At 42.7% G+C, this 17,007-nt stretch overlaps 1 protein-coding gene across 2 annotated transcripts in view; it reads right to left on the bottom strand.

Annotated features, from left to right (window-relative positions):
* Window positions 1-17,007, bottom strand: part of EPHB1 (EPH receptor B1) — a gene marked incomplete at both ends in the record, with an annotated part of 419,149 nt that overhangs the window by 34,411 nt on the left and 367,731 nt on the right. For both annotated transcript variants that reach the window (XM_084232252.1, XM_084232253.1), the window contains one exon: window positions 12,343-12,558. In XM_084232252.1, coding sequence (XP_084088378.1) covers window positions 12,343-12,558 — 216 coding nt within the window. The remainder of the gene's footprint in view (window positions 1-12,342; window positions 12,559-17,007) is intronic.

Below are 17,007 nucleotides of genomic sequence, written 5' to 3'. Positions count from 1 at the left end.
GAGGGAAGTCACTGTTCAGGCAGGGAGGAGAATGATGGCTTAAATGTAAAAACCACCAGGAACTCCAGGGAGACAAAAAGCCAGCAAACCTCTCTCTTTCAGAAGGACGAAGGTCCTCACCTGTGAGAAACCTGTCAGTCAGAGGATCAACTCAGTCAGTAGCACCTTCTTAAGGTGGGGTGACCAAGTATAAATGGGAGCAAACAAAGGGAGTCTTTTTCCTGAAGGCTTACAGGAAGAATTCTCTTTGCAATAACTTTCTTCTTTTTTTGAATCTTTTAAGTATTAAAATATTATAAGACAAAAATAACGTAAAACAGAGTACTATGCCAGATGAATTCACTTCTCAATAGAAGGAAAAATCCAAGCCATTACCCTGTATCCACTGGGAAGGCTTGTGTCTGTGCGTGGCTGGGAGGCCTGGCTGCGGCTGTGTTTCTCTGCGTGTCTCTGACTGTGAGTCTTGTATCCAGGACTAGGAACCTGGCTGAATACGACCAAGAGAACCACTCACCACAGGCTTTGGGGATAGTTCACAGGCCCTTCCTGTGCTCACCACCCACTCCCCTGACCACCCTGTCATCCATGAGGGTTTGCACCATGGCTGGTTCCGATGGGATGGTCTGGGCAGCCTGAACAGGGAGACTCCTGAGCAACTAGATCCACCCCAGTCCCCTCTGGTTTCAGGGCATGGTGATGGCTGGTCTGCCTCTGCTCTGGGTTGTGTCTAAGCAAAGGTGGTTCCCGGCTGTGGCACCCACTTCTGTGCAGGCTGGGCTCAGGATGTGGCATGAGAAAGGGGGAGGGCTCCTCTGTCTGAGACTTTGACCCCCTTCACATCTCATCTGTGGCTCTCTCTTTGAAAGATTCCAAGCAAGTTCACTGAAGAGAAAAGAATTTTCCATTCCAGTAGTGTGCGAGCCCTTTAGTTCCCCTGAAGTAGCCTCTTTCTTTCATCAGTTATTTACTTATAAAAGCTGGGAGTTAAAGAAAACATCATGCAAGAAACCCTCCCTGAGTTCAGCCAATTTGCTAGGTAGCACTAATGACTATAACAATAAAAATGTTAATGATTGGCTAAAAGCCCTAGATATAAGAGGGGTATATGTTTCTGATGTGATGTCATAGAAGAACCTCAAGACTGAAGGTGCTAATTCTCTGATCTATGCCCAAGTCCTTCATACCAACTCCAGGATTTCAGGGTTGATTTAATCAGCTTTTGCTTCGCTTTTCTTTTTTCTCCAAAAGAGCTGATGGCTGGTGGAGGGGTTCAAACTTTGGCAAATAGGTAGTTGAAGAGCCAAAGTGGCAGGATCAGAAGGAGGTTCCCAAGACCTGGCTGTAGCTGCTGGCTTGGGGCCCTGTGGTAGGGACGCCTACCCATACTGTGTCCTCCCCATCTCCTCAGGCAGATGAGAAGCTGGTGCAGAGACACAGGGGCTCCAAACCATGCAGACATGGCACCAAGTCTGGCCCCGGACCCACACAGGGCTGCAAGGGGCAGCCTTAGTCAGACAGAATGTGCACTCAGTGTCGCATTTACTTTGTTATTTGCAAAATAAGGCAATTGACATTTCTTGCAAGCCATATTTGTGAAGCAAGTCTTTGCTTTCTAAAATGGTTTCAATGGGGTGGTTCTCCATGGGTGCTCCAGGACCAGTGGAGTGAGCACTGTCTGGGTACTTATGTGAAATGCACATTTTGAGGTGCAACTCAGACCTGAAAATCAAAAAATCTGGGGTGGAGGAGGGGAATCTGTGCTTCACCAACCCTCCAGGGGATTCAGGTACACAATGAAGTATGAGAACCTCAGGTCTCAAGGGACACATAATTGCAGTTGCCTTTTCTCCTGCTCTCTCCTAAGAAGTTTTCTTCTAAATTTTCTCATGGTGATCTTGTCACAAGGGCCCTCAATTTTCCTTTATGAATACCAGCCATTCCTGCACTTCTGAAGATGCTCTGCCTTATTGTTTTCTGTTTTGAAATGACTAGGAATAGGGAAAGTTACAGGATCTTTTTTGCCAATTAACCTTGAAAATATACACCTGAGTGTGCCTGCCATGGGATGGGGGTGCTAACAGCTGGAAAGCACTCCCATCAGCACCCACAAACATCACTTGACCTGTGCCATGGCAGGGCTTGGATTAGGGAATGTTTCCAGCTTATCACAAGGGGGGTCTCACATATAGATGAGGAGACCTAAAGCCATATTTAAGGAGCACAGCTTTAATCTGAAGCCTGCGTACTTCTTGTCATCAAGGAAGTATTTTGCCATACCAGAGTGGGAGAGAATTATGGAAAAGGTCTTTTTACCTTTTTGAAAACCCACATTGCTGCAGACAAGACTCAAAGGGTAGCATCATACCATAAAATCACAGTCAAATGTTTTGCTAAGAGAAGGCCCTACAAATTTTGGCACATAATCAGTCATGGTTGGAATGGATGCTCTCTCCCAGAAACACAGTGAAGGTGGAAACTACAGCTGAGCTATTAATTCATGGGAGCAATGAGACAGGTATTCTGCTTCCATTGTGACTGAGATGACTAAGTTAATCACAGGGGGACAGGAAACTCTGCAGAACATGAGGGGCAGAAGGTTAGGAATGAACCACAGGGCCAGGTGCTTGCAGATCACCCTCAGGGAGAGGGTTGTCCCTGGAGAAGAATGAAGCCTCCATGCCTAGGAATCCAGAATGCTGCAGGGCCTGAGTCTGAGGCAGATGGGACAGGTTGTCCAGGAAATGGAACAGCTGAGAGGTCCCTGAGTCTGTGTAGACAGTCATGTGGGAGATAAGGGGCTGCAACATGAGAGAAAGAGCTGGCAAAGTGACATGGTCAAGGAAAGACCAGGTCAGAGCTGGCAAATAGCTTGAGAAGATGGTCCCTGCGTCTCTCCAGCCAAGAGAAGCAGATGCCCCCCCAAACAGCTGTGTTTGAGGTTCACAGAGTGGGATTTTGTGTGGCAAAGGACATCAGCAGATGTTAGAAGAGAGAAAGCAAGGAGGAAAAACTGGGGGGACTTGGAAGGGAGTCTCAGAAGCAGCAGAGACACAGGGTATGGGAGGAGGCAGGGACTGAAGACAAGAGGAAGAAGAGAAGGAGCAGCAGGAGGAGCAAAGGGGAAGGGGCTGAGGGAGATCAGAGAAGCCTTGAAGACGGAATGCAGTTCATGATAAAACAGGAAGGCCTGCAGGGAGTAGGGCTGGGGAAAGGCACAGAGCAAGGCCAGAGACTTCTTAGACAGATAGCCTGGGGCTGTAAAGGATGGGAAAGTTGACACTGCTTTAGCAGAAGGATTCTGGTTGAATACTAAGAAGGAAATATTTTGCTCACAAAAGGACTGGATGGGTCTCTTTCTACTGATCAGAAGAGAAAGCAAGCTATGCTGGACTAGGGCTCTTGCCTTACATATCAGAAAGCTACCAGGAATCCAGAGGAGATTTATAGGATTCTGTTGGGACTCTGTCTACCAGTATGAGATGATAGAAGGTGAAGATCAGTTTTGTGAATGTGTATGTGAGCACACATGCAGAGAGTTAATCAAAGATGTGGTGCTTTTCTTCAGATGCAGGTGCATTCCCCCCCCCCCTTGATAATATGAGGCAGTACCAGTAATAACCAAACTGGGGCCTGAGAGGTCAAACATCAGAGACTGGTATGCCACAGAGATGGTATTATAGACTGAATGCTGTATCCTCCCAAAATTCATATATCAAAGTCCTAACTGCCAAGGTGATGGTATTTGGAGGTAGGTCTCTGGGAAGCCACTGGGTTTAGACAAGGTCATGAGGGTGGGGCACCCATGATGGGATTAGTGCCCATATAGGAAGAAGAGGAGTGACCAGTGTTCTCCCTCTCTCCCTCCCCCACCAGTCTCTCCTTTCTCTCTTGTCTTCTCCCTTCTTACCACTTCTCCTTATCACTGGTTCTTTCCCATATGAGCACATAGTGAGAAGGCAGCCATTTGCAAGCAAGGAACAGAGCTCTCAGTGGGATCTAAATCTGTTTGCACCTTGCTCTTGGACTTCCCAGCCTCCAAAACTGTGAAAAGCAAATGTCTATTGTTTAAACCACCTAGTCTATGGTATTTTTCATAGCTGCCTGAGCAAACTAATTTGAATGCTGATAACAGTATTCAGAAATGTACCAAAAAAATAAATTGTACAAGTAGCATCCTCTCTGGTGGCTCAAGGGGTTAAGTCTCAGCACCATGAAGGTATCTGCAGCACGAGTTCTATCCCCAGCCAGGGAACTAACCTACATGGCGCAGCAGACCTCGCCTGTCTTGCCTGCTGCTCCCCTCAGCAGTTTCAGTAGATCTGCCTGTTCTGCACCCTGCGCTGTCTCTGGTGAATCCTCTCACCCTCTGTACCTCTGGCCTGTACACCAGTTCCCGTATGCATAAAGAAATAAATCTTTTTTTAAAAAAATGTACAAGTAGTAAGTGCTCAGTCCCACTCATTTATCTGTCCCTCTTAAAAGATGGGAATTTTAGGAGCAGTTCAACATTCTTCCCGAGTTCAGCAGGTTTATTTCAATCATAAGAAAGCACAAAAGAACAAATTCTGTCTGTTCATTATTCCAGGAGCCTGGTGGGAAGGAAATGCTCCTGGGGCTAGAAATAGCAATTTAAAACTGAGAAAGAAAACCTGGGGAAAAGTATAGTGGAGAATTAAGACAGAATGAGAGATGAAGGCTGAGGGTCTAGTAGGAAAACTAGAAAACTTTAATAGCTATTAATAAGGTCTTCACTTAAAAAGTAAAACAAGACGTATTAGAAGATGATGATGTCAAAAAGATCCTGGAAGAACTGCATGAAACTGGGTGAAGATGAAGAAAACTCATAGGGACTGCTTTGTGGGATTGCTGATTTAAGGATAAAAGCTGAAGCTTCCACTTCTGATATGGAGGAGTATACTTCTAATAAATGGGCTTTTCAGAACATAACAACATAATACAAGAGAAAAAGAAAGTAAGGGGAAAAGAAGAAAGAAAAGAAAGAAAAATGATCTGAAGTTTCCAGAAACTGAACAGCAGGAAGTGCAATTTTGTTCCCAAGGGTATCATCTGCAGTCTCTTATGGTTTAAACAACTGAAAAACCCACCCATCTTTCTGGTTGAGGAGCCAAAGGAAAGAGTCCAGGATAATCAGGACTGCTGATTTTCTGGGACAATCCCTGGAAACAAGAGAGTCAGGGAAAAGAGATCCTAAATTCTGTGTATAAACTCTTCCAATTCTCTGGCTGATCCTTGAACCACTCATGTATGAGACAGACTGAAAGCCACAGGCACTGATACCTGAGCTGTTACCCATTGCAGACAAGGCCAAGTGCAGGCTGAATATGACCAACTTAAAATCCTGCTAATCAATACATTAACAATCTTTGGATCAGTGTAACAGAATCTAGAATCCCTATATCATAACATTCAATATATATATAATCCAAAACCACTACAAATATAAAGAGACAGGAAAATATGATCCATTTTCATGGGGAAAAAGATACTAACCCAGCACAACCCAGACTTTAAAGTGGATATTGTAACTATGCTCAATAAAGCAAACGAAAAATGCTCATGATGAATAAAATGATGACATCTCAGCTGACAGATAGAAAGTATAAAGAAAAATATAATAGGGATCGTAGAGCTAAAATTACAATATGTTTTAAAAAAAGTCACTGAAAGGATTTTTTTTAAGAAGATTTATTTATTTATTTGTACAAGCACTGGGCACAGTCAAAGTGCGGGAAGGTGAGAGAATTCAGCAGAGCCAGAGCAGGGAGCAGAACAGGCAGAAGGACCGAAGTACACTGCTGAGAGGAGCAGCGGGCGGCAGGAGAGGTCTGCGCGCCCTGTGGGACCCTCGCCCAGCCGCCGGGGATTGAACCTGCGCTGCAGAGGCTGCGGGGCAGCTTCGCAACCCAGCGCTCAACCACTGCGCCACTGGGGAGGCCCTAAGAGGATTTTTTTTAGCAGATCAAAGATGTCAACTGAAAGAATTTATGAACTTAAAGATAGATCTGAGGAAGAGAAAATAGGGAAAGTAATAAACAGAATCTAAGGAGTCTGTGGGACAATTTCACAAGTTCTACATATAGGTGTCTATAGTCCTAGGAGAGAAAAAGGAACAGGAAATAATAATGGAAGAATTTTGGTGAAAACTTTCCAAATAATAGTGAAAACATAAATTTACAGATTTAAGAAATCTAGAGAATTTCAAATGGGATAAATTTCCGCGCGCGCGCGTGTGTGTGTGTGTAGGGGTGAGTTATTCACATGTACACGATAATCAAGCTAAAAACCAAAAATAGTGAGAAAACCTTGAAACTACCAGAGAAAAACCACACACATATATACACGCAGGCACTCACACCCACCCAAAGCCCCCATACACTGTAGATAGATAGATAGAATGACAGATAGACAGAGATGAACAATGATTGAAAGAACTATGGGACTTCTCATTGGAAGCCTTGGCAACCAGAAGACAATGAAACATCTTTCAAGTGCTAAAAGAAAAAAGAACAAACCCCAAAACATGGAATTGTATATCCAGCAAAAATGTCCTTCAGAAATTAACGCAAAATACTGACCTTTTTTCTGATATAGGAAAACTAAGATCATTCATTCCCAGAAGCCCTGCACTACAAAAAATTCTAAAGGGAATTCTTTAGATGAAGGAATGACATTGGAAGGAAACTTGGCCCTTGAAGCATGAAAGAGAAATGACAACACTTTTGAGTTACCATAAAACATTTTCCCTCTTATATTTTCAAAACACATAGATTGTTTAAATAAAAGATTGTAAGATAGTATTGTAGGACTTTTAATGTATGTATCATTAACACATGACAATTATAACATAAAGGGCAACAAAGGTGGGCTGGTAAATGGACTTATATTTTTTGATTACGTATGTTGATTACTTATATTTTTTGTTTCTATAATTTATTTAAAGTGGTACAATATCAGCACTAAGTAGACTGTGAATTTTTAAAATTATATATATGAATTCTAGAGTCACCTGAAAAAAACCTGAAGAAGAGATCTGAAAAATCCATAGATAAAGTTAATATGCCCAATTCTGCTTGAAGATGGGGTGGGAGAAATGTAATATCACCTGCCCTCTGTGTGCATCACTCATAGGTCAGCAGAGCTAGTAGACAATGAGAGCTAACTTGGAATCTAAAGACACTCCTCTGCTAGGCCTTTTGGAGGAAAAAGTAAAGATCAAGAAACAGGTTTCTTGGACACGCTAAGTGACAAATGTTGGGCAAGGGTCTGGTACACTGTTGGGCTGGAGAGGGAGCTGTGGTGTCCTGAGCACTAGACTCAGGGCTTGGTGTCCTACATTGAAGGCTAAAGTGGCTCTAACAAGCCATCTGGCCATAAATAGCTCATCTGACCACTCTGGGCTACAGACCGGACCTCTGCAGAGTGAAAAAGTAAGATTTCCAGCAAATTTTTAGTAATCGCCTTTTTGGAGCACAGGGACAACTGGGCATCCACACCTTCTACTTTATACACATCTCTACTGGCAAATGTTTGGCTCCTTCAAGCTCAAACTGAGGCCATTTTTCCTCTCTATCCTTTACCAAGTCAAGAACGTTTACACCCACTGTTTTGATTCCTGTCTTTATGCCAATGACTCTTAAATAGACATTTTCATTTGGACTTCACTTCTGTGCTCCAAACCCATACATCAAACTGCCTATTCAGCAGCTCTACTTAGATATCTTACCAATGCAGAAAAATCAACATGTTCTAAACAAATGTCTTTCAAAATTGTGTAGATATCAGACTACCCTGGGAAAACTTGGTAACAAAACTACAGACTCTATGAATCTGTGCATCTGTGCTCCTGATCAGCTCTCCAAATAAATCTGATACTCACCAAACTTTGAGAAAAACTATTTCAAATTGAATTCACAATTTATCCTCAATCCTTCCATTCCTCTACCTAGCTCCTCCAGGATCCTCGCTCTCAGAGAATGCACTATCATCCATCCAGAGATACAGATCAGCTGCTGGGTGTCATCCTTATCTCTTCCACCCTCATCCCTAAGTCCTTTCCATGTTCAATCATGGAAACAACCTTCCCCACAACCTCCCGATATTTCTTCTTAATTCTACTGTTGGTTTTCCCACCACTCCTTCCCTCTGCAGGCAGTGTAATTTTTTTTTTTGTAAAGTATGTTTTATTTTGAGTCAGTTTCAAATTTCTGGAAAAGTTGCAAGAGTAGGGGGGCCTCCCTGGTGGCACAAGGGGTTAAGATGCAACCTATGAAGCTATCTGCAGCCACTTAGTATGAGTTCCCTGGCCAGGGAGTTACCCACATGGTGCAGCAGACTTCCCCTGACTTGCCACTGCTCCCCTCAGCAGTGTATTTCAGTCAGTCTGCCTGTTCTGTTGCCCACTTTGTCTCTGGCAAATCCTCTCACCCCGCCCACACCTCTGGCCTGTATCCCAGTTCTTGTATGCATAAATAAATAAATCTTTAAAAAAAGTTGCAAGAATACTACAAAGAATGTCTCTACACTACTCACCCAGATACCCCATGGCAATTGTCAAAGACTGTCCCAGAAGTGCCTTGATTGACCCATTACCATGCCTCTCTAACCCATTCCATCTGTAGCAGTTGCCCAGTCTCTTTGACTTTCATGACCACAGCATTTTGGAAAAGCACACTACCAGGCATTTAATTGCACATAATTTTTGTTAGTTTAATGTTTGCTCAGGATAAGACCTAGTTTATACATTTTAACAAAGTACCTAAAATGCTATATTTTTATTTTTTCTATTTTTTTTGTAACCTATCAAATGCAACACAATGTCTACTTGTCCTGTTACTGGTGTGAACATTAATCACTAGATTCAGATGGTGTTTGCTTAAGTTTCATTCTTGTGTTGGCATAATTATTTATTCACCTGGACAGAAGCAGGGTAACAAAGACATCTACACATGTTCAGAAACAAATTCTAGAATAAACTTGTTGTCTATTAACAAGAGAATGAGTAAATTAATAAATAACAAAATACTGCCATAAATAAGGACACAAACTATAGCTTCACACAACAATATGAATTAACCTCCCAAACAGAAGGCTAAAAAAACAACAGCCAGGGCATGTATGGTATGATTCCACTTATGTGGAGTTTGACAACAGGCAAGACAAACCTGTGGTTGAAAAAACAATCAAAACAGTGTTTGCTTCTGGGTGGGGGGTGGGGTGAGAACTAACTGGGAGGGACATGAGGGAACTTCCTGTGTGATGACAAATTCTGCATCTTGGTAAGTGTTTGGATATACACTTGTATGCATTTACTGAAACTGTAAATGCACACTTAAGACTTAACACATTTCCTTACATGCAAATTTTGCTTATCAAAAAAATAACTATAAACAAGCATTTAATGCTAGTTAAAAACATGTATGCAAAGTGTTTAGGGGCAACACGTAATGATGTCTTCCATTTATCTAGAATACATCAACAGAATAGGATGGAGTGATAAAAGAGAGGATGAATAGTTATATGATAAAGAAAACACAGCAAGAAACTAGAACTTAGGTAGTGAGTATATGACTGTCCTCTGTAAACTTCTATTAAATTCTCTGTAGACTTAAAATTTTTCAAAACAAAATCTTGGGAAAAATTCAAGTGTACAAAATATTGAAATATAGAACAAAGCCCCCAATTAAATAGCATTTTATAAATTGGGGGTTAAGAGAACTTTTAAAACAAAAGTCCCCAAATCCAAGATTAGCAGAAAATTTTATTTTTGACTACATAAGTACTAAGCACTTTTGGAATCCAAAAGATATAAAAGACAATATTTAAAAAAAAAAAAGATGGGGAGGGGTCATGAATTTTATTATATATGGCAGACAAATGGCTAATGTCCCTAATATGAAAAGAAATTCCTTAAAAATTTCTAAGAAACCAACAACCCAACAGAAAAATAAGCAGACATGTATAGATAATTAACAGAAGAGGAAATGAATCCCAGTAACTGTGAAAAGACATTAATATCTCTAGCAGTCAGTTGAAAATGCAAATTAAAACAAAATGAAGTATCATTTTTCATTTTTGGATTAGCAAAGTTTTAAAGATTGATCACCTCCAGAGTGTAAATGTTTACAGACTTTTGGAAAAGCAACCTGGCAATAAGAATGCCCACAAGGAATCACAAGAGCCAGAGTAATAGGCATAGTATCACCCACTTTTATAAAATAAAAATTTTCATATTTTGAACAGAGAGTAAAATGTCTGAAAGGAGACCATTCCATTTTTGAAATTGATGCTTCAGGGGTTGGTAAACTGTGGCCTAGGAGCCAAATCTGGTTGGTCATCAGGTTTTACTGCCCATAAACTAAGAATGGTGTTTATACCTCTTTAAAGGGTTACATTTTAAATGGCTATATAATTATCTACAAAATATCCTCTATTTTGCCTTTTGGCCAGGAAAGTCTAAAATATTTACTATATGACTTTTAAGGAAAAGTTTACCCAGCCTTGCTTCAGGGGAATTGTAGTTTGTTATTTATTCTTTTAATCTATTTCTCTATATTGTTTTAACCACTTAATAATCATGTATTGATTTTTGCAAATTTAAAGAATATAGATAGGTAAGTAGGTAGGAAGGTCAATCACTCTCCCACCTCTTCCCACCTTTGTTCTTCATTCAGTTTGCAAACCTAGGAGGAAAAAAATTTGCCCCCCACCACGCTGTGTGTCCTATCCCTTTCCCTCCCCCTTCCTCTTTATTTATTTATCTATCTATCTATCTATCTATCTATCTATCTATCTATCTATCTATTTATTTATTTATTTATTTATTTATTTATACAAGCATTGGGTACAGTCAGAAGTGCGAGAGGGTGAGAGAATTCGCCAGAGCCAGAGCGGAGAACAGAACAGGCAGAGTGACGAAGTACATTGTTGAGGGGAGCAGCGGGCGGCAGGAGAGGTCTGCGCGTCATGTGGGACCCTAGCCCAGCAGCCGAGGATTGAACTGGCACTGCAGAGGCTGCCGGCAGCTTTGCAGCCTGGTGTTAACCGCTGCGCCACCAGGGGAGGCCCCTCCCCCTCCCTCTTATTCTTAGAGCCCTCAGTATATTTACCAGAGTCCACTAGTTTTTGAAAATGTTTTACTTTATCAAACTGTCTCTATGTAAATGCTATGTAAATCATCCCTTACTGTGCTGCACATAATTATCTCAAATTCCCTCCATTTTGTTGAAAATGGCTGTATTTCATCCTTTCTTATGGCTATATGATACCCAGTGGTGTGTGGCTCTACCATCTTCTTCATGCAATGGTCCACTGATGGACAGTTATGCTGCTTCTGAGTCCTAGCTATTGTAAATAATGTTGCTAGGAACACTGTGGAACAATTGGGTCTTTTTGTTGATGGTTTCATATTCTACGAATATATATTAAGGAGTTGACAGGTTGTATGGGATTTGCATTTTTAATTTTTTTAAGGTAAACCCAGTATCAATCACTTTGGGTGCTAATGATAGTAGATGCAAGTAGACAAAAGACTAGGGGCTACTTATGAAGCTACTGTAACACGCCAGGTGAAAGGGAATGGTGCTTGCCAGTAGAGCGGGAAAGAAAGGATAGACTTTAATAGAACCTACAAAAATTGCTGCGGGATTGGAGCTGGCTGATGAGGCACAGAAATAAATCAGGGGTGATTCTTAGGTTTCAGCCATTCATTCAGTGTTACCCCACTGAGATGGAGAGACTGGGGAGGGCAAATCAAGAACTCTTGTTTTGGACCTTTTTAATGGGTTTGAAATAGAATTGTGTGAACTAGGTGAGTGGACACTGATGATTACTGCTGCTTGGACTGTGGAGATGAAAACTGGGCAGGAAATACAAATTTAAGAGTACACATCAAGTAGTTGGAACTTAAGGCTTTTGGGAAGTCATGGAGGGAAAAAAGGAGGGGATCAGGTCTGCTGGTGACACAATGCCCACCCAATAGGGGCTGAAGGCCCGAAGCAAACCTGGAGCTTGTGCTCTGCTCTCATGTCTGTCCAACTCTTTGGATCCCCCAAATCATCTCACTCAAAATGCCCCTTCGCATTGGCCGTGGAACACATGGCTACCGACTAGACACTGCGCCTTTCTCACCACCTCTGCCCAAATGCTCACTCAGACAACTCACTGCTATTGTTTCTCCTGGGCGGATGGTCTCCCCACACCACTGGTCCAGTGGAGATGAGTTCAGATCCCAGTCCCTCCAGTGTACTGGTCATGGGTCCCCAGCCACATGCACCATCTTTACATGTGTGATGCTTTTACCTGAGAATATCAAAAAGGACTCACCAAGGAGCTGGTGTAGGTGGGGTCTGATGTGTCATCCTGGAGGTAGCGGGAAAGGCCAAAGTCAGACACCTTGCACACCAGGTTACTGTTGACCAGAATGTTCCTAGCAGCCAGGTCCCGGTGCACGTAGTTCATCTCAGCCAGGTACTTCATGCCCGCGGCGATGCCCCTCAGCATTCCCACCAGCTGGATCACCGTGAACTGTCCATCATTTTGCTGTAATAAGACACAAAGACACAGAGATCAAGACAGGCTACAGTGGTAAAACAGAAGCTCGGGTGCCGTGACTCTGATGCTTGTCAGCCTCTGTCAGCGCCTGGCCAAGCTGCTTGCTACACCCTCCTCCCTCCCCCACTCCCATGCTCATCCCTCACCTCGAACACTCTGCTCTCTTCTCCTTGCCAAGCCCTGTCAATTTCACCTCCAAATTACATCTCAAACCCATCTACTCCTCTCCATCGCCACTGCCACCGTTCTAACCAAGTCATTGTCATCCATCACTCGTAACGGCCTCTCTGCATCTCCCCCTCCCAGTCCATTCTCTCACAGCAGCTGGAGCCATCTATGAGAGACATAAATCAGGCCGTGTCACTCCCTGGCTTCAAGCTCCAATAGCCTCCCAATGCATTAGGGGGGAACTCCAAGCTCCTGAGCATGGCCTGGGAGACCCATGGGATCTGCTACTGCCTCGCTTTACAACACCACATTCCTCGCTCCTGTGCTAAACCCACAGGCTGGTGACCTTTCAACCCTTCCCCAAGCCAAGCTTTTCCTGCCTTAGGGGCTTTATATCATTCTCCCTGCTTTCCTTCCACAATCACCACCTACTTGCCCTCAGAGTTCTACTACCTCAGAGAGGATGTCTCTGTAACTGGTCCTCTCCCCCAGGTAGACTAAGCACTTTTTCACTACTGTCTCAGTGTGTGCATGACTGGGTATGTATGTATATGTGTTTGCTTGTCTGTCTCTGCTGTTTGACTCTAAGCTCTTTGAGGACACAGACCCTCTCTCGCATGTGGACATCACAGTGTTCCCGATGCCAAGAACTTTGATGTAGACACACACACAAAAAAAATCTCAGTAATCATATATGAAGGATGACTAGTCCATGTTTCCTTCTTTTCAGAATTAAATGTCTAAGGTGCTTTTCTTGGGAACTACCAGGACGGTCAGTCTTGACTTGGGGGTAACCACCCCAATATCACAGGGATCAAGAATGCAAGAGGATTGCACACACTGCACACACGGGACCCTTCCCAGTGTGTGGGAGCTGTTGCTGCTCTGCTGCATGCCAACCCTCAGTGCTGCCCTCACTCCAGTTGTTGAGGGCTCACAGTTTCTTGAGTGGATGCCCTTCTCCATGATTAGATGACAGACTCTTCAGTAAATGAATCTGCCTCCCTCCTGCCTCCCCCAAAGTCCCTGGGTCTTAATTCTGCACACACTGGTTAAATCAATGGAACCTGGACCATGCTGCCTAGAATACACTTCCACATCTAGTCCAGTCCGAGGTGCTCTTCAAGGGACTTGACGGGCTATAAGCAGAGCATAGCCCAGGCATTGAAATGCTCTCATTAAAGAAGAGGCAGGATATCATGGGTCGAGTCTAGATACTGCTGAACACAGGTCCTGGGCAAAACAGTCACTCCATCTACTCCAGTTTTATCGTACGAAATACAGAAAACCTAGACAGCGAGAGGGGCTCTCATTTACTGTGCACCGACTGTGCATGTGAGATGGTGCACAATGTACTCATGTGTTTTATCTCACTTAGTTATGTCTGGGACCCATCATGGATACAAGGGTTTCCGCAAAAGCACACTCTATGCAAAAACCAGTTAGGAAAAATAAAAGAATGGTTATAAAGTCACCTAATTTACTAGAGATAACACCAATAATTGAGCAATCTAACAATGTTAGCATGAATTGTTGAAGACTGTTTCCCAGGCAAGACTGCAAGCTGGATCTGTGTTCCAGGAGTTATTCCCCCTTATCAATTGGAAGAGTGGAGTAAACTGACAGCACCTTCACGCCTCCCTGAGGCCTCTGCCAGAGGGTGGGCCCCAAACACATTCCATGGAGGTGACATCTAAGATTCCAGGTTATTTCTAACTCAGGGGTTAACCACCTCCCAACTTGCCCAGATGCTTTCTCTGCAATATTTTCTTCTAACAAACTCTCTCTCAAAGAAAAAAAAAAAATGCAGAGTTGCTTTTTGGGAAACTCTGACTGGTTTTCAGCACATGGTGCCCATCTGCAGGAGCTGGATGTGCTATGAGCGAAGCAGAGCCTCCTTCTCACTAATGAACTTCAATCAACACCTCCTGAAGAAGTTAGCCAGGCTTTGCCAGCACCATTCATTTTCTCTAAGTAGGTCTCTGGGGATCTGTCTCCCCAGAACGTTGTCATGCAACTTCTGTATATTAGAAAATGTATCTGAGCCTCGAGTCACAAGGGTCATATTTTTTCAATTCAGTTTGTTACTTTCTCTTTGTAAGTGTAGACAACAGTGTGGTTAAAAACAAATGTCTTCCCAAAGAAGCAGATGCGTGGATGCATGCTGGGGAGGGCACGGGGTGACGGTGGTAAACAAGTTTGAGAGGAACAGTGTTGACAGTGTGTGTACATGGTGTCTATGTTTCTTATATCTTCATAGAGCTGCTATATTTTATGGTTTGTTTTACAATTTAAACCACTCATCATACCTGCTAGAGTTGATAAAAGTCAAAGAAATGGTTAAAACTCTAGGCTCTGGGGCCGAACAGACTCCAGTCGGATGGAGGTGCTGCTGCTCAGTGGCTGTGTGCTCTTGGGCAAGTTATTTAACCTTCGGAGCTGTGATTCTACAACTGTAAATAGGCACGTAGTGTCCATGCTTCATAGGCCATCAGAGTTTAAATGAGATAATACAGTAAAAAGGTTTAGCTCAATGCCCCGTGGATACTAAGGCAGGACAATGTAACTCTTATCAACAAGGACATGTGATATCTTGAAAATCAGCTTTCCCATATACCACAGTGCATGATAAGAAACTGAGGACCTGGGCTCAGAATTGGAGGTTGCATGTGACTTACTGATGTGTGGGAGACATTCTAGAATCCTTGCCTTCTGAGAGTCCAGTTGACTCACTGCATTTTGAGCTCAACAAGCTGGCATCTGCAATAGGCACCCCTAGTCATGGTGGATGATCAAGACCTAACAATGAAGCCCTGAAGCTTGGATCAGTTAATCAACAAACATTGATTTCTTCTATTACCTGACTTTTGAATAGCAAGTCATCTTTCATCGAGTATGTTTTGATCCTGTGGAGTAAGCAAGGTAGAAAATGTACACTGTTTTTTATAGAGAAGATAAAGAAAGTCCAGAGAGCTTAAGTGATCAGCCTAAAATCTCTGTATGGTTTTGACTTATAACAAGAATCTAAGTCCAGAAAAGCAAATTGCTTCCCCACTGACATTCTATCTTTGATCAATTGGTAACAGCGGCTTCAATGCAGTGTGGAGAAGATGGCTGTAAAGTTTCATAGGAAGAAGAGCCATGATTGATTAATGATGTCTGCCATAGCCACAGAAATAGAAAGTGCAGACGTGTACCACAAACATGCTACTCTTACTGAATTGTTAAGCTCCTATCTAGTGCCTTTTCCACTGGAATATACAGATTACATTTTCTTTAGCATCTGTAGGGGAATCATATATCACAATAAGACAGGACACTGCCCACTGAGTTCATAATCTTGATGAAATTTAAAGATTAAACATATTAAGATTTTCTGAAATGTTCACTGGTTTCATGATTCCCAAGAACTTTCAGGGACATGAGCATCAGCATACAAAGATAAACAAGGCAGAACAAAAACAAAAACATTTCTTAGTGACTTTGGGGCAGGATCTGACTCCATGCTAAGCACATGGTAATAACAGTAGAGAAGAAAAACAGGCCCGGGTGAAGTGATTTAAACTTTCTTCCCTTCATGAAGTGCTTTCTGCTGAAATTACTTCTCTGCAAATTCACTGAAGCCACTTACTGGCCCTTTTATTAGACAGGAAGGATTTAGGTATTTCAACTTTCATTGACAAATCCACTTCAGGAAATGAAACCCTTATTTGATTTGCTTGAAGAGAATGAATCATAGATTTTTTTTAAACTGAAAGAGACCTTTCAAGATTATTCAGCACAGTGCCTCTAGCTTATAGATTGGGAAACAGAGTTAACAGATTTGTTCAAGACCACAGGTTGACTCACAGCAGAGCCCCAAACAGAAATCAGTCTCTGGACCAAACTCGTGTTCTCTTCCTGACATCTGGGCTGCTGTTCTCTAGCTCCAGCCATGAAAGAGCGTCCCTGTGGAGAAGTCCCATTTGACATTGCTCATGACTCCCAAGAGCTTTCTAGTTATGACCATGCGTGAATGAACCAGTAGCAATCACAAGTCCAAGCGTCAGGTTCAATGACCTTGGGGAGCATGTCAACCTTCTTGGCTCAGGCATGGGACATTGCTGAGGCTTCTGGGCTTTTTCCTCTTACAGAAGGGCCACCAGATTGAATTTCCTTAATTTCAGCACCAAGAAGGAAATGTTTACTTATGGACTACATGCTACTTAATCTGTGGCACAGGTGTCTATCACAGTAGAGAATAATGAACCTACTGGGTGTGAGGTGAAA

This window comes from Talpa europaea (assembly GCF_964194135.1).
Source record: "Talpa europaea genome assembly, chromosome: 4".
NCBI lineage: Eukaryota > Metazoa > Chordata > Mammalia > Eulipotyphla > Talpidae > Talpa > Talpa europaea.
The sequence above is the reverse complement of the archived record's forward strand: the minus strand, read 5'-3'. Positions and strand labels throughout refer to the sequence as shown.